The 18572-nt window shown below is 43.9% G+C and overlaps 1 protein-coding gene across 1 annotated transcript in view; it reads left to right on the top strand.

Moving 5' to 3' along the window:
- Positions 1-18572, top strand: part of hk2 (hexokinase 2) — a 75501-nt gene that overhangs the window by 46097 nt on the left and 10832 nt on the right. Inside the window, exons 6-14 of the mRNA XM_080003566.1 lie at positions 3302-3401; positions 3689-3872; positions 7363-7524; positions 8074-8307; positions 9811-10115; positions 15003-15151; positions 15834-15953; positions 16227-16322; positions 16571-16670. Of these exons, the coding sequence (XP_079859692.1) occupies positions 3302-3401; positions 3689-3872; positions 7363-7524; positions 8074-8307; positions 9811-10115; positions 15003-15151; positions 15834-15953; positions 16227-16322; positions 16571-16670 (1450 nt within the window). The remainder of the gene's footprint in view (positions 1-3301; positions 3402-3688; positions 3873-7362; positions 7525-8073; positions 8308-9810; positions 10116-15002; positions 15152-15833; positions 15954-16226; positions 16323-16570; positions 16671-18572) is intronic.

Genomic DNA, 18572 nt, shown 5'->3' with positions numbered 1-18572 from the left:
CAACATGCTGGGCATACAACACAGAGTATTTGTATGCCATTGCCTTTAGGAGAGAGCTTGTCTGCAAGTGGAGTTCAAGTTCTCAACCTGCAATGCAACTCTTTATTAATTCTTTAATCATCAAGAACTGCTGCAATAACTCTGTCCTGTGGATGAATTGTAGAACGACAAGAGTGCAGTTTCTGGTTATGGAGAGCCACCACCAACCCCCCTCTATGGAGAACTATTTATCATGTTTGGGTCTATAAACAACTGACCACTACTCCAGGAGGGGGAGAATCACCACGGTGAGACAAATAAACATAGAAACAAGCAACATTTAGACAAAAACATGAACATTGGACGACAACATATTGAAAAACAGTGAATTAGGTCCAGGAAAACTGGAACTACAACTGGTCACGTGGCCTCTTCCTGTCATAGTTATGGCAGCAAATGAGGGAGGAAAGGAGAGGAATGCAACCAAGAGGGTGCTGGGTTGCACTGAAGTGTGTGTGTGTGTGTGTGTGTGTGTGTGTGTGTGTGTGTGTGTGTGTGTGTGTGTGTGTGTGTGTGTGTGTGTGTGTGTGTGTGTGTGTGTGTGTGTGTGTGTGTGTGTGTGTGTGTGTGTGTGTAAGATGTCCACCGGGGAGTGTACATGACTTATCCCCATTGGTACTGGTGTAGAAGGTCAGTAATATGTCGCTGCGCCTCCAAGCAGCGGAAGGGGCCCCAAAGCCACTCCGAAGACCCCCGGGCCCCCAGAAGGCCGTGGAGCAACCCCCACGCCCAGCCCCGAGGAGCATGACCCTGTCCCAGAGAGCATGGGGAGACCCCGCACCCCAGGGGCGCACACATACAACCAACCCTCGGGTGCAGGCACAAGACGCAGCCGCGGACACAGAACCCGGGCCATGGGCGCAAAGCGCGGGCCCGGATCCTGGCCCCACGGCAACAGACCGACACCCCGCCCGAGCCGGCGGGACCCCCATGCCCACTCACGGCCCGCACAAGGGGGAGACACAGACACCCCCGCCCGGGCGTGAGTGCCAAGTGCCCATACACGTAGCAGCGTGTGCCCAGCACGGGGCACCTCGATGTTACACCCCCCCCCCCCCCGGCGATGCTGGCAGGCCACCAGGTATACAGGCCCTCCACCGCCCCCAACACCCGGGGCACCTGCCGCAGAGAAGCCGCGCGCAGAAGCAAAAGGCCAACAGCCGCCCCCCACACCCCAACCCACACCTACAATGGCAAGCAGTTGGGATCTCTAAGATCTGCCTCCAATTCTTTCAAAAATCTTCACATCTGACAGGTCATCTGGCAGGTCCACGGGATAGCCATTAACATAGTTTACAAAATTATTAGGCAATCAATTTAAAAAATTGAAGTTTTATAAAAAAAAAAAACTTTTATAAACAAAAATCTTTTTCTCAAGAACCGTAAGTCTGAATGACACATCCCATGAACATAGTTTACAAAAAGATAAACAATTGGTCAAAAATTTACTGAATTGTTATTTATAATTAAAATTACAAATAATTGTGAACCAGCAACTTGGTAAAATATCCTAAAAATTTACAGGAATTACACTTCAAGTGTAAACCTTTTAGTGCAGCAACAAATTGGTCAGGAATTAAAATTCCAGTATAAAATCATACAACTGCATCAAATGAGAACAAAATATAAACATTAAATCACAATTAAGTCACAAACTAGTGCAAACAAACTTGATAAATTAAATCACAATTCACAGAAGTAATTTGATAAAAAGAAAACATTCAAAATAAACAGAAATCGCAATTATTTTAGTGCAAATAAAATTTAAATTCCAATATAAATTAATATTGCCACTGATCGAGCTGCTTGCTTCTGAAAAAAATTCCCGCCTGCCTTCTCACGGCCCGGTGGTTGGAAAGCTCTGCATTGGGGAAATTAGCAACCATAAATCCCAAGTCCCTTGTCAGATTTTCGTAACAAGCAACCATATTTTTTAAAACAAGCCCAAAAAATGCGACCCGTGGGGGGCAGAGAATATAGGACAGGTTCAAAATGATCACACTCATTTAATAACATTGGGTTATTAAATAGGTCCGGCTCCATCAGCGGAGGGAACAGAGTCCATCCGGAAGGGGTGGGGAGGAGGGAAGCGAAGGGATGGTCTCTGGGAGCCAGAAATTTTTATTTTTTTTTAAATCAGATTGTACGTCCGTTGCCGACAGATTGTCCAAACGATCACATCTACACTGGACATAACGTACCAACCCTGACCCATTATGCACTAAATCCGTAACAGTCATCTAATATGGGAACAGACTCCATACTGAACTTTTCCGTAAAGGATGCCGATGTGGGAATGACTACCTACAGCTTTGGCCGGGTATTTTTATATCCAGCAATGTTACAGATTCCATGTGGGAAATGGTCTCATGAAAAAGGCTTGTGTAGCTCCGCACAGTTTAAAAAAAATAAATTAAAAAATTGGCAAAAGTAGAGAAATTCCATGGGGCCCCGCTGATGCAGCTGACGTGTACAGTGTTCTGTAGCCCCAATGGTGGGTTAACATGGATTCAATATGAAGCATGCATTGACAGCATTCTGCTGTGCTTGTATGCTATGCCAACGTGCCTGGTGTAGATCCAGCATTATTTTCCATGTAAAAACTATTTCTAGCACTTTGAAGTAATTTGAAAGCCAATTTTAAATCTGCGTGACCCTACATTTTCAAAGAGGCTATACGTTAGACCCGGCTCTGGCCAATCCAGTACTTGCTGTTCGAGCAACTTAATCTATCCCCTCACTTTCCATTGTGGTTTTAAAATACATTGCTTTAGCCAGTAGTCGATGTTGTGGTCTCATCAATGAACATGGGAGCTCCACTTAAGTGTCCTTAATTACCCTGCAGAGAGACATCTGGATTTACTCTGTAAATGAATCTTAATGAATCTTAGATATGGTCCTGTTTCCTCTTTTCCTTTTCACCTTGTCCCCCTTGAAAAGCAATCAAATTCTCTGTAGAGTTTTGGGCTTTTGTTTTGTTGTCTGATATTCTCTCACAGTGATCAGATGGGCATTTTGCAATAAAACTGTTTAGATTTGACACAGATGTAGGTTCACGTGTTATGAATGGATATGGAGGGGGGCATGAGCACAGTTCTTTAAAATGATAACAATCCCAAATATGAAAAAAAAGATTTTTATCTGAAAAATCTCCCTTGCATTTGCCCTTGTACAATACCTGAAGAAAGAAATGTCAGCCTCTCCAAAGCTAATCTGTGATGTGAGTAATGTATGTGCATATTCCTTCCTTCTTGGACTCTAGGACTTTGATATTGACATTGTGGCGATGATCAATGACACAGTGGGCACCATGATGACCTGCGGCTACGATGATCATCACTGTGAAATTGGCCTCATTGTGGGTGAGTGCACTCTCTCGGAAATGGCAAGGAAAAAGCAGATGTTTTCTTTGTCTTTTCATTCACTGCCCTGCTTGACACCCATTTTCGCAGTTGACATATTCTGGGGCTTTAAATCAAAATCTACAAACACAGACTCAACTGCTCCACAAAATCTTTAAGGAATCTATATTCCTGACGGAAACAAAAGAAAGTTCATATTTTTGAGAAACCTCTTCTTTAAAGTGGAATTTGAAGGATAAAAAACAGTGTTTTTCAAAGTGTAAAATCCTTAAACCGGCCCTCATAAGGAACGGGCACCAACGCCTGCTACATGGAGGAAATGCGCAACCTGGAGCTGGTGGAGGGGGACGAAGGTCGAATGTGTGTCAACATAGAATGGGGGGCGTTTGGAGACGACGGCGCTTTGGAGGACCTGCGCACTGACTTTGATCGGGAAATAGATGCAGGCTCCCTAAACCCTGGCAAACAGCTGTGAGTATTATTTTTGTTGCTTTGTAAACGGTGCACTGACAGCAAAAAATGCCTCAATTACTATAATGCTGCCACATGGACTGGTACAGCCACTCAAAGATAGTGTGTCTCGTTCACCCACTCATTCAGAAATATACATATGTGACCCACCGCATACTTTAGGGTCATTTGAAGGCTTTCAACTTTTTTTTCCACATCATTTGAAAATGGAGAATCAGAGCTTCCAAACAAGGTGTCACTTGTGCAAATCAAGCAAATATTATCACCTTAAAAGTTTCGCCGAGTCTTGATTCATTCAGCCAGCTCCCAGAATGCAAATGGGGTAGCCAAAGCCACGTGGCTAATTAACATACTGCTGAATGAAGTTAAACAGCGTCAACAACACAACTATTTTTTTTTTAAGCTTTTATTTAACAGTAAGAATATACATGTTATATAAAAGTGGAATTATTTTATTTTATTTTAAATCCCCAACCTCAACAGACTTTGTCACGTCATCAACTTCTTCCGTTGTAACAGCAATGGGCGTATCGTCGGTCTCCTCCGGTGGTTCTTGAAAATATTCCGTTTCATCATCACATTCAGGTTTAAATCCACTGTTTGAAATGTTCTCCATGAAGTTGAACATCCTCCACCCGCTTCTCGTAATCCATAACAACACAACGTTTTCACAGACAAGTGAAACCGGATCCTCGTCTTGTTTATGGAAGTGACGTTGGTACACGCCCCCTCCACGCCCCGCCCATGTCTCTGTGTGTGTAAAAGCAGTACAATTTAAAGGTTGAACTGTATCAAAACGGTTTGACATTGTGAATTCACATCACATGGAATATGAATGAATGATCTTCACCTGGACGGTCGCTCTAAAGGAAAGGATCAATCGGCATTGTTCAGTGCTGTTCAGGGTCTCTGTTAGTGAACTGTGTTTCCCCATGTAATCTAATGGGAATATTTAACTCCATGGTTCAACATTTATCTACTATTTATAAATCAAACTGGGTTTTCAAAAAAACACAAAGGAACACGAATCTGGAAAAATCTTATTTTCCTTCAAGAAAGGTTTTTTTCAACTAATTTGGCTGCTGCTGGCAAATTTAGAAATGCGTGAAATTGTGGGTTTTGCTGCGTCGGTCACATTTCGCCATACAAGGCAACAACTAGCCTCTCTGGAGTGTTTAGTAGTCTGGGGTGTTTTTTGAGGAAACATCACTATCCTAGGGATTAGGGATAAAGGCACTGTGCCATCTTGTCTGTGGTATTGTCAGTACTGTAGATTTCATTGGCTAAAACATATTTGAGAAAATGGGCTGAACTGAGCTAGGTTGCATAAATTGTGTCCTTGTTTGATCCATAGTACATTTGTCCACTCATGACGTTCCCATGGAAACAGATCAGCTCTAATTCTCTGGACCCACACCTGTAGCTTGTGAGTGGCAGCTGGTCATAACATACAGTAACTGTGATAGCTGTGTAGCCAGGCCCCGGGAGGGGTTGTGGTGGGTCGGATTGCATCTATTCAAATTGCATTTGTTGGCTACATGCAAAGCAGGTGAAGGATAAAGAGATGGCATGCTGTTGGCACATTTGGAAAAGGAAAGGCTTCACTATAGGCAGCAGGGTGAAGTTGAATATTTGAGTGAACAATTTATATTCAGGAAGAGATACTCAAAAGAGGTTGAAAAATTGTACTCTGAAACACCCCGTCACTGACAATGATGTCTTGATTGGGTTGTGGTTCTTTGGACCTGTTCACACCTGGCATTAATATGAGGTGGTCAGGCACACAGTCAGTACACAAATGTGTCCCTGGTCACATTGAATGAGCGCCTCATCAACTACGTACTGTAAGCAGGTATACTGCTCAATCCTCATCGCTTGCTACAGTATATAGCCCTGCTCTAATTTGTATTTGGTTACAACGGTCGCAATTTCCTACAGATTAAATTGAATATGCGACATCACATACAAATCCTAAAGAATCATTTTTGTACTTTAGTACACCTCTGTGTTAACATCAATCACTTTATTTTAAATATAACTGTGTTTTTGTGCAATAATGCCTGGGAGGAAAAAATAAAATTGTTATTTTTTATGTTGTCATTTTTATTGAACCATATATCTATAGTAGCTAAAGGATTGCTTTTCATAATTAAATTCATAATTAAATCAAATCATAATCAAGCCAGAAATTGACGTCCCCTTTTCTTTTCTATTTCCATTTCCACCCAATCTGTTCCTCTCTGCACTGCGCTTTTGTAGTATGGCACTTTACGGCAATTGTGATATTTTAAATGTATTTATTTATTTTGCAATGGAGAGGGATGCCTCTCCAATCTATTGTAAAATACTAAACTCTGTCCTAGATGCAATGGCATACAAATACTCTGTGTTGTATGCCCAGCATGCTGACAGCACAGGTATAAATATATATATATATATATACATATATATATATATATATATATATATATATATATAAATAAAAAAGTAAAATACTCAACTCCAAACAAAGTTAGTTGCTTAGAGATGCACTTCCAATGCCCTGTTATGCTGTGTATCACTATACAATGTCAATTTTAGATTTTGACCTCAATGAGTCCTCTATGCGGTTTAGTGCTGCTTTTGTTCTAAACCAGTTCGGCAGTTCACATGTATTGAAAATACAATTAAGGCACAGGGAAAACTTAAATAAAAAGCCGATATTAAAAATGAAATGAAATATTCTGTAAGCCTGACTCTTTCAATACAATCAAATACAATAATATATTACTTTTGGATTGGACCTTGCGGTCACTGTCCACATGTTGGCTTTATTGTGCATTGCACCATGAGTGTGTGTAAGTTTTTGCTGCTGTCGCAGAGCTTGCTGCTGTACCCATATGGCAACAGTTGAATTGATCCGGAGGAGTTAAAATAAGGAGTAGGTCACAATATATTGCCACTTTAGTCTGCTACATACAGTATGGATTTGGGATCGGATGACATTGAATCCTATTGGTCATGAGTGATGATGTTAATCAAGCTTCAGCACATAATTATGGGACATAAATCCTACAAACGATAGAATGCAATAAGCAACTTTTAAGGAGATTAACTTGGGCATTGGCTATAATCTTTTCCAGTCAAGCTGTTCACCCAGAGTTCTTAGTGTAAATACTAAATATTAACTTGCAGAATTCCATTTGCTCCCCGACTTAAAACCATGACAGCGTTCATTCACAATGTTCACTCCTGCTATTTGTACATTGGATAATTCATATATTTTTATTCAATCAAAGCCAGCACTCGGATGCAGATTTGTGTTCTGCATCAATCTAATGTACATGAATTTGTCACATGGCACCACACACAAATATGGACGGTAAAAGAAGGATGGTTTGGTCGACAGATAAATGTGACCACTGAGGGTGATTTGCTGGAATCTTTGTTTGTATCAAATATGTATCTCAGGAATGTGTGTGTATGTATTTGTTTGTGTGTGCACATGCAGTTTTGAGAAGATGATCAGTGGGATGTACATGGGAGAGTTGGTGCGTCTCATCCTGGTGAAGATGGCCAAGGATGAGCTGATATTCCACGGCCAGGCCATCTCTGACCTCCTGACCACCGGCCACTTCCACACCAGCTATGTCTCCGCCATCGAGGCTGACAAGTGAGTGCACTTGGGTGTATGTTTTGATGGGTTTCTGAATTATTCTCACCTGATCTCTACAGAAGCTGGCTCAGAAACCCTTTTTGAATTACAGAAAATTGAGATCTTAAAACAGGTCATTCACACAAATATCCCTAGGTTGCCTGCAAACCTTTCATCCTTTGTGAAAGGTTATTGTGAAACCTTTTATCACTTGTGAATGGTTATTGTGAAACCTTTTATCACTTGTGCGCTTTGGTTCATAGCCGAGGTCTGTGCGTAGAAGTCAGAAAGCCTTCATTCAGTCTCAAAGTTTCTGTCTGAAGAGACTGAATGAAGACTTTGTGACTTCCTTGATGATTGTATGCTGGGGAAGATTTCAGCAGGGTTGCCGCTGCTTGTAAGCTTCACTACTTTCCGTTTGATTAATATGGCTTTGACAGCGGCACAATAGAGCCCCAGGGCCTTGGAAATGGACACTTTCCAGTCTCTGAAGGATGCCATGATAAAATAAAAAAAAGGATTCCCAAAGAGACACCATTTCAGATTTATTTTTCATATTTCTGGCAGGGACAACGCAGGCCTGGTGTTTGCTGAGAATGTTCTCCGGGACCTTGGCCTGGACCCGTCCGCCCAGGACTGTGTGGCCACACAAAGGGTTTGTCAGATCGTGTCTACGCGTGCCGCCCACTTGTGTGCTGCCACTCTTGTGGCGGTGCTGCGGCAAATCCGGGACAATAAGGCAGCAGAAAAGCTGCGCACCACCATTGGCGTGGATGGCTCCGTCTACAAGAACCACCCACAGTATGTTGTTTTTTTTTTTGTTTTTTTTTAATTATTTCACCATTTTAGCGTCCTCATAATTTCCCAGTCACGCAGAATACACAGGGTGTCTGAAACGGAAGGCTTTCTTGGGAAGGCGTTTCCTTTTTAGCTGCTATTCACTTTTGACATGAATTGATAATTAAAGTGATATTCAGAGTTTCAATACATAGGATTCTCACAGTTATCTGTTTTTCCTGTATTGTGCAACATGGACCTTTCAGAAGGAAATATGGTATATGGTGCCTTCGAAGAAATTCCGCTTAGTGAACAATAGTCTAATACAATAGCCTGTCTGACTAGAACAAGCTACACTGGAGGTGCATACATTGAAAGTACTGTATATACGATTTTATCAGGTGTGGTTCGCCCACGCATAGAACACAATGTAATGTGGAAAATGCAGTCTCCCCGTTCCAGAAGTGCCGATTTTATTATGAAAATGTAAAGTATTGACACAAAAACATCCAGTTTTCACTAAATTAAGTCCCAAAGCAACGGGGAGACGTGCGTCCTGACAACACAGTTTTTTGGAACAGTACGGACTAAGGACTTGGACAGTGCCTTAACTCAGTTGTTTTTAAAAACAATGTTTCATACATGTATGAAACAAACAAAAATAAATAGATCTAAAATAAATAGACAGGTGCGGGAGCCGGCGTGTACCACTGTCTAGAGGAGAAACAAAAAAAAACTCCACTCTAAATCTCGGAGTTAGGTTTACATTTTTCATTTTCTATTTTGGGAATACACTGTTTTGGGAATAAACACCTGGAGTCAAAGTCAAAGTCGTCTTCAGGGAGACCGTGAACTCATGCCAAGTCTTTGCGTCAATCCACCCCCCGCCCCCCTCGGGTTCATGGTCACCATTGGGCGTGGTTTCAGCATCCTCAGAGGACACGCCCCCACCGTCTCAGAGCAGAGAGTACTGGTTATTTTTTCACGATTTTGAGATCTAATTTTATGTACTTGCTGGTTTTTTCTAAATCACTATTATTTACCTGGGTGGTTAATAACACATTTTTTCTGTGGTGTGACAAGCTCAGGACACAATTTTATTTTCAAAAACATTATTTTCTAAAAACATCTACGGTTTTGTTTGGAGAAATGCGGAGCGGATCGCTCGCCACAGCCTACAGTAACCTAACGTGGACACACAGAAATACACAGCAAAATTATTTTACTAGTACTATTTCCCTCGTCTGCCGTTTTGTCACGGACAGTTGGTATTAATTACTTTTTCTTTCTTTCATATTAATGACCATTAATAGATAATTACTATTTGTAACTATTATTTGAGTTAATAATTTAAACGGTTCAACTGCATTTTATTTGAGTTAAGTTATTATTAAGTTATTATTTTATTTTGTTATCATACATTAAATTGTATTCATATACATTCATTTTGTATCTGTGAAAAAAAAAATCCATATTGGTCAGGCCCTATCTATCTATCTAATCTCATCTTGCACCCTGCTCCGAAAGGTTCGCCCGGCGGCTGCACAAGATGGTGCGTCGGCTCGTGCCCGACTGCGACGTGCGCTTCCTGCGCTCGGAGGACGGGAGTGGGAAGGGCGCGGCCATGGTGACGGCAGTGGCCTACCGCCTGGCCATGCAGCACGCCGAGCGCCAGCGCATCCTGGACACCCTACGCCTGAACCGGGAGCAGCTGCTCGAGGTGAAGGGCAGGATGGAGGAAGAAATGACGAATGGCCTGGCCATGCATGGCCATGAGCGGGCTAGCCTCAAGATGCTACCCAGCTACGTGCGCGCCACGCCAGACGGCACAGGTGAGCCAGAGAGTAGGGTGACGATTCCATATATATATATATATATACACACACAGTGGGGCAAAAAAGTATTTAGTCAGCCACCAATTGTGCAAGTTCTCCCACTTAAAAAGATGAGAGAGGCCTGTTATTTTCATCATAAGTAAACCTCAACTATAAGAGACAAAATGAGAAAAAAAATCCAGAAAATCACATTGTCTGATTTTTTAAAGAATTTATTTGCAAATTATGGTGGAAAATAAGTATTTGGTCAATAACAAAAGTTCATCTCAATACTTTGTTATATACCCTTTGTTTGCAATGACAGAGTTCAAATGTTTTCTGTAAGTCTTCACAAGGTTTTCACACACTGTTGCTGGTATTTTGGCCCATTCCTCCATGCAGATCTCCCCTAGAGCAGTGATGTTTTGGGGCTGTCGCTGGGCAACACGGACTTTCAACTCCCTCCAACGATTTTCTATGGGGTTGAGATCTGGAGACTGGCTAGGCCACTCCAGGACCTTGAAATGCTTCTTACGAAGCCACTCCTTCGTTGACGGGGCGGTGTGTTTGGGATCATTGTCATGCTGAAAGACCTAGCCACGTTTCATCTTCAATGCCCTTGCTGATGGAAGGAGGTTTTCACTCAAAATCTCACGATACATGGCCCCATTCATTCTTTCCTTTACACGGATCAGTCGTCCTGGTCCCTTTGCAGAAAAACAGCCCCAAAGCATGATGTTTCCACCCCCATGCTTCACAGTAGGTATGGTGTTCTTTGGATGCAACTCAGCTTTCTTTCTCCTCCAAACACGACAAGTTGAGTTTTTACCAAAAAGTTATATTTCTGGTTTCATCTGACAGTATGACATTCTCCCAATCCTCTTCTGGATCATCCAAATGCTCTCTAGCAAACTTCAGACGGGCCTGGACATGTACTGGCTTAAGCAGGGGGACACGTCTGGCACTGCAGGATTTGAGTCCCTGGCGGCGTAGTGTGTTACTGATGGTAGCCTTTGTTACTTTGGTCCCAGCTCTCTGCAGGTCATTCACTAGGTCCCCCCGTGTGGTTCTGGGATGTTTGCTCACCGTTCTTGTGATAATTTTGACCCCACGGGGTGAGATCTTGCGTGGAGCCCCAGATCGAAGGAGATTATCAGTGGTCTTGTATGTCTTCCATTTTCTAATAATTGCTCTCACAGTTGATTTCTTCACAACAGCCTGGTACAGGTCTACAATTTTGTTTCTGGTGTCCTTTGACAGCTCTTTGGTCTTGGCCATAGTGGAGTTTGGAGTGTGACTGTTTGAGGTTGTGGAAAGGTGTCTTTTTACATTTACATTTACATTTAGTCATTTAGCAGACGCTTTTATCCAAAGCGACTTACAAGGGAGAATAACATTCAACTACATTGCGACAGAGATAAGTGTAACAACAACATTCGTGTAACAATAAATACTGCAAGGTGGTGCTAAGTAATTGTAGGTTAGGACAGGAGGTACTCACTGAAGAGCTGGGTCTTCAGGTGCTTCTTAAAGACAGAGAGGGAGGTCCCCGCTCTGGTCATTTTTGGCAGCTTGTTCCACCAACATAGAACTACAAATGAGAATAGCCTGGATTGCCGTGGCTGTATGGCCGGCAGAGCCAGGCGACGCTCATTTGACGAGCGCAGCATCCGGGGGGCAACATGTGCTCTTACAAGAGCATTTATGTAGGCAGGAGCATTCCCAGCAATCACTCTGTAGGCCAGCATAAGAGACTTGAACTTGATGCGGGCGGCTACAGGTAACCAGTGGAGCTCGATGAGCAGAGGAGTGACATGTGCCCTCTTTGGCTGGTTGAACACCAGTCGCGCCGCCGCATTCTGTATCATCTGTAGTGGCTTCACCGCACAGGCCGGCAAGCCTGTTAAGAGGGCGTTGCAGTAGTCGAGACGAGACATCACCAAGGTTTGTACCAGCAGTTGAGTGGCATATTGGGTCAGGTACGGCCTGACTTTTCGGATGTTGAGTAGTGCGAAGCGGCAGGACCGGGAGACGGCGGCAACACGGTCCGAGAATGTCAGTTGGTCATCAATAATGACACCAAGATTCCTTGCAGCCTTGGTAGGAACAAGAGATAGAGAGTCGATTTTAATATCAATGTTGTGATAAATACCTTGTTTGGCCGGGAAGACCAGCAGTTCCGTTTTTTCCAGATTTAGTTGAAGATGATAGTCCTTCATCCATGTGGATATGTCAGCGAGACAATCCGAGATCCGCGTCGAGACAGTAGGGTCGTCGGGCGGGAAGGACAGATGGAGTTGAGTATCATCCGCATAGCAGTGATATGAAAAGCCATGTGAGCGGATGATCGGGCCCAGTGAGGTGGTGTATATGGCAAAGAGGAGGGGTCCTAGCACCGAGCCTTGGGGCACCCCTGTGGTGAGGTTGTGAGGCACAGACAGCTGGCCTCGCCATGTCACACTGAACGAGCGCCCAGTAAGGTAAGATTCGAACCAGGAAAGTGCACTGCCCGTTATGCCCATACTTGAGAGTATGGACAGGAGTATGCAATGATTGACAGTGTCAAAAGCAGCTGATAAGTCGAGCAGAATGAGAACCGAGGATTTGGCAGCAGCTCTAGCAGTTTTTAAGGCCTCTGTCACAGACAACAGGGCTGTTTCGGTGGAGTGACCACTTTTGAAGCCAGATTGAAGTGTATCAAGAAGGTTGTTTCTTGACAGGTACTCGGTAACCTGTCTAGAGACCGCCCTCTCTAAGGTTTTGGAAAGGAATGGGAGGAGAGAGACCGGCCGATAGTTTTCTACTTGATTGGGATCGAGTGAGGGTTTTTTGAGCAGTGGTGCGACCCGAGCCGCTTTGAAAGCGGAAGGGAAGGTGCCGGAAGTTAGGGAAGAATTAATCACATGTGTGATTGCCGGGGTGATAGTCGGTGATATGGCTTGAAGGAGGTTAGATGGGATCGGATCTAGCGGACAGGTAGTAGGACGGCTACATGTTAGTAGTTTAGATACCTCACTTTCAGCGAGGGGGGTGAAACCAGGGAACGATGAGCCTAGGACTGGAGAAGACAGGTTGTGAGTAAGTTGTTTAGTGAATTGGCTGCTGATGGCTGCCACTTTGTTAGTAAAAAAGGAGGCAAGGCAGTCAGCAGTGAGGTTAGTAGCTGGGGGAGGTGGTGGAGGGTAAAGCAGAGACTTGAAGGTGGCGAATAACTTACGTGTGTCTGTGGCACCGTTGATTCTATCGTTGAAGAAGGCCTTCTTGGCAGCAGTGATGCTGGAAGAGAAGGAGGACAGCAGTGTCTGGTAGCTTGCAAGATCCTCAATTGTTTTGGATTTGTGCCATTTCCTCTCGGCTGCTCTGAGGTCAGTGCGCGTTGTCCGGAGGGTGTCAGTCAGCCAAGGGTGCGACTGGGTTGAACGAGCAGGTCTGGTGGATAGTGGACACAGGCTATCCAGACATGAGCTCAAGGTGGAGCAGAGGGAGTCAGTGGCATCATTAACCTGCAGAGAGGAGAAAGTGCCGTGGGGTGGATAAGGGGAGGAGAGCACACAGGAGAGTGGGTGGGAGACAAGTTGCGGAGATTGCTGCGGATAGTAACCATGGGTGGGGAGGTGGGGGGTTGTTTTGGTAGCTGGACATTGAAGTGGATGAAGAAGTGGTCAGAGAGATGAAGAGGAGTGACCCATCGGTTGTCCGTGGTACAGCTCCGAGCAAGAATGAGATCAAGCTCTTTGCCAGCCTTGTGAGTCGGTGGAGTCGGGACCTGTCTTAGGTCGAACGAGCGAACCAAAGACAGGAAGTCAGCCGAGCTCGCACTGTCCAAGTGGATGTTCATGTCTCAGAGGACGAGCATGGGACACTCATGCTCAGGAATTGATGACAGCAGGGTGTCAAGCTCATGTAGGAAGTCACCTAGTTGTCCTGGTGGACGGTAGATGACGACCACATAGGCTTTCACCGGAGCAGTCACCAAGACGGCGTGATATTCAAAGGAGGCAAAGTTGTTTAAAGGCAGCAGTGGATTAAATTTCCATGTGTTGGAAATTAGCAGGCCAGTCCCACCACCCAGAATGTGTAGTTAGTGGAGAGTGCAGCCGGGGTTGCGCTATCTTCCAGTTTAATCCATGTCTCAGTGAGAGCAAGGAGCTCCAAGGAGAGGTGGTTGGCATGACCAGAAATGAAGTCTGCCTTGTTAACTGCAGATCGACAATTCCACAAGCCAACAGAGAAGGAGGTCTTTGCAGAAGGTGTTTGCTGCAGGGACCTGAGGTTACCCGGATTGCATCGGCGTATGGTATAACGAGGCTTTCTGGGTGACCTTGAAGTTGTAGTGATGCGGTAGTAGCACATTTTGTATGGATATACTGATAACGAGTTCAAACAGGTGCCATTAATACAGGAAACGAGTGGAGGACAGAGGAGCCTCTTAAAGAAAAAGTTACAGGTCTGTGAAAGCCAGAAATCTTGCTTGTTTGTAGGTGACCAAATACTTATTTTACCGAGGAATTTAGCAATTAATTCATAAAAAATCCTACAATGTGATTTCCTGGATTATTTTCCCCCATTCTGTCTCTCATAGTCGAAGTGAACCTATGATGAAAATTACAGGCCTTTCTCATCTTTTTAAGTGGGAAAACTTGCACAATTGGTGGCTGACTAAATACTTTTTTGCCCCACTGTATTTATATATATATATATATATATATAGATATATATATATATATATATATACTGTATATATATAATATGCTGTGATGATGGTAATGAGCTCAATACTGTGGTGATGTCACATAACTGCGGTAATCACAGTCCTATTTAGCGCTATGATCTGTTTGCATTGGGGCTGTTGCCTCTTTTTCAGAATTGTGAGGGGACATGTTTATAATTCTTGGCTCTTATTAGAGCATGGTGACTTTTTGGCCCTCGACCTCGGTGGCACCAACTTCCGCGTGCTGCTAGTACGTGTGCGAAGCGGCAAGAGGCGCAGCGTGGAGATGCACAATAAGATCTACACAATCCCCCAGGAAGTCATGCAAGGCACCGGGGAGGAGGTATGGTGCAAGTTTGATGTTTGATTATTTTTTATATTTTTGCGAAAACCAAAATGTACAGTCTCCTCCTTCTGTCGGCTTTCCCCCCATCTTAGAGGTGTCCAATGGCTCTTAAAGGTGGACCCAAATTGGGGGAAAATAAACACCAACATTTTCTACCATCACTTAGGGCTTTACCCATTGTGTCTTTTTTGCCTATTTTAAAAGAGCACCCCCTAGTTCAGTCGGTCTCGACCGTTTTGTTGCCAGCCCCCCTGTGTCCAGTAAGATATTTCAGGGCCCTGATACATACTGTATGAAACAGACTTTTACCCTCCTGTCTTTTATCTACAATAATAAAACAGGTATTTTCTTTCAAAGTATCATTTCGTTAAGGCCCCCCTGGCAACTCTCTGGGGCCCCCTACTGCTTTGGGATAATAGGCACCGATCCCTTGGGTGCTTCCGGGCCCGAGCACCCAATAAGAAGGTCGAGATGCGGAAAAATGCAGAGCAAGAGGAAGACGGGTGCACCACCCGCAATCTCCGCTCCAATCAATGTCCGGGACACTCTAGGTGTTACTTCAGTTCCGCTTTTATGGACTTCTTCTTGTTAGTTTGTTTACACATGGAAGGTAAATATTGTAGATAGTCTGTGCACTTCCCATCTAATGTGTGGCTCTGTGTGACTGTTTACCTAAAAGCTCTTTGACCATATCGTGCACTGCATTGCTGACTTCCTGGAATACATGGGCATGAAAGGAGCGTCTCTTCCTCTGGGCTTCACCTTCTCCTTCCCCTGTCATCAAAGCAAGCTGGATCAGGTATATCTTTGATATAACAATATTTCCTTAAATGTACTTGAAAAATAAGCACAGCTCACTTCTTTGAAGTCGGTGAACCAAACGGATGCAATCGGGCCAATTTAGATGAGCTCCAACCCTACCGTAACATCAGCGTCACGGAAGCGGTCATTTGTCATCAATTGTCAACCGCCACATCCAGGCTGAGCCCTGAGTGCAAGTCGTCAGGTCTAGCCAGATACGGCACTAACACATTCATGCTGTCACTTTCCTGTCACACACTTGCAACTGTAGGGCACCCTGCTGAAATGGACCAAGGGTTTCAAGGCCACCGGCTGTGAGGGAGAGGATGTTGTCACACTGCTTAAAGATGCCATCCACCGCAGAGAGGTCAGCTACCCCCCCACACACACACACACACACACACACACACATCACACCACATTCCACACCGAAACGCAGTATGGCGACCTGTCACAAACCGACTACCTTTAATGAGGATTTTTCTTTGCATTAGTTCCTCCATTTTTTTTTTTTCTTAAAGTGAAGAATCTGATTTTCATCGTTGATTTTTGATTATTTCAAATTAAGATACTGACCTGGCTCCGTTGACACCTCTGTTGTCTCCCCGCAACCAGGAATTCGACTTGGACGTTGTCGCAGTCGTGAACGACACAGTTGGAACCATGATGACCTGTGGCTACGAGGACCCGCTGTGTGAGGTGGGCCTCATTGTAGGTGAGTTGCCAGGGCAACCAGGGTTAACACGTTCTGTACGTGCAGAACCGTTGCCGCGGGAGATGGCGTTCATTCAAGGCACACAAAAAAAAAAGAAAGAAAGTGCAATTCCTGATGTGCAATGTGGCACTCAGACATATTTGTATGTATGTATATATATGTATGTATGTATGTATATATATGTGTGTGTGTGTGTGTGTGTGTGTGTGTGTGTGTGTGTGTGTGTGTGTGTGTGTGTGTGTGTGTGTGTGTGTGTGTGTGTGTGTGTATATATATATTAGAAATATATTTATTTTATTTTTATTTTATATATATTAGAAATGCGCGACAATGCCGGTTTCTCTCTCTCTCTCTCTCTGTGTGTGTGTGTGTGTGTGTGTGTGTGTGTGTGTGTGTGTGTGTGTGTGTGTGTGTGTGTGTGTGTGTGTGTGTGTGTGTGTGTGTGTGTGTGTGTGTGTGTGTGTGTGTGTGTGTGTGTGACCCACCGCAGCAAAACGCGTGCGTGCGTGTGTGCTTGTGTCCAGGTACTCTTCAGCTAGCAACCTACTTGTTGAACGACTGTTCGGACATACGACCAGCTCTCCAACCAGTCTGTATTGTACGCTGCGTACAACACCGCAGCGTGCGCGGCGTCAAGAATCTCATCGGGCATCACCCTTTATACACTATATATACTATATATAAAATATACACTGTATACATCGCATCACCGTTCTCAGTCTGTCTCGTTCTCGCAGTCTGTCGGTGATTACTACACTAGCGTTCATAATTGCCACACCCCCCACTATGAAATAACATGGGTCCTCGCTTATCGACCAACCTGCTTAACGACCTGTTTGTAGGAACAGAACTCGGTCATTAAGTGAGGAGTACAGTACCTGTATGTATATGTGTGTGTTATTATTATCGCCTCACAATACCTAGGATATGGCCTTGTCTGTTCCAGCACTCTTGCAATCATCATTACTTTGTATCCCCATCTTGTTGGGCACCCAGTTAGGTCATGCTCAGTAAAATTAAGCTCCCTCTGTGCCTCAGTCATTGCTGTCTTCCTCTTGGAGCTGTGGGAGAAGTGCCCCACCAGGTTTTTGCACAGCCCTGTTGCCTTGGCAGCCTGGCACCTTTCATTGCATTTTCTGAACGAAATTAAAACATTTTTAATTAGTCTACTTCATACTAATTAAGATGTTACTAGGCTATCAATAGCACACACACACACACACACACACACACACACACACACACAGCTATATTAGATAACAAACTTAATCATTCATTCAACCAACACTCACGTTCAAGTCAAATGAAAATTTGAATTCATGAACAATGTATATGAGAGAGAGAGAGAGAGAGATTTTTAAAACATCTTTATTTCAACATTTTCTCCAGTTCACAGTTGCAGACATTGAAAAACAACACTTTGTTCAATAAAAGAGCCCTACACGTTAAAAACAGACTGGAAGCACAAGTCGTCCTCCACCAGCGAACAGATAGAGAGAGAGAAATACTGTTCATACTGTTTATGACATTTCACTGCATATACACTACTCACAAAAAGTTAGGGATATTTGGCTTTCGGATGAAAATTATTGAAAATGTAAAAAGTTCACGCTACAGTGATATTATATCATGAAAGTAGGGCATTTAAGTAGAAGCAGGCAATGGTGATTTCCTCATCTCAAACAATTTATTGAAACAAAAGCCAACAACAGTGGTGGGTTTACCACAACAAAAAATGTCAATGTCTCAATAAATTTTCATGTGGCCTTGAGCATCAATTACAGCTTGACAATGACGTCTCATGCTGTTTACAAGTCGAATTATTGTCTGCTGAGGCATGGCCCCCCACTCTTCTTGAAGGGCGGCCCTCAGGTCATTGAGGTTCTGGGGTACAGAGTTACG

The sequence above is a fragment of the Zeus faber genome (assembly GCF_960531495.2).
Source record: "Zeus faber genome assembly, chromosome: 7".
Taxonomy (NCBI): domain Eukaryota; kingdom Metazoa; phylum Chordata; class Actinopteri; order Zeiformes; family Zeidae; genus Zeus; species Zeus faber.
The sequence above is the reverse complement of the archived record's forward strand: the minus strand, read 5'-3'. Positions and strand labels throughout refer to the sequence as shown.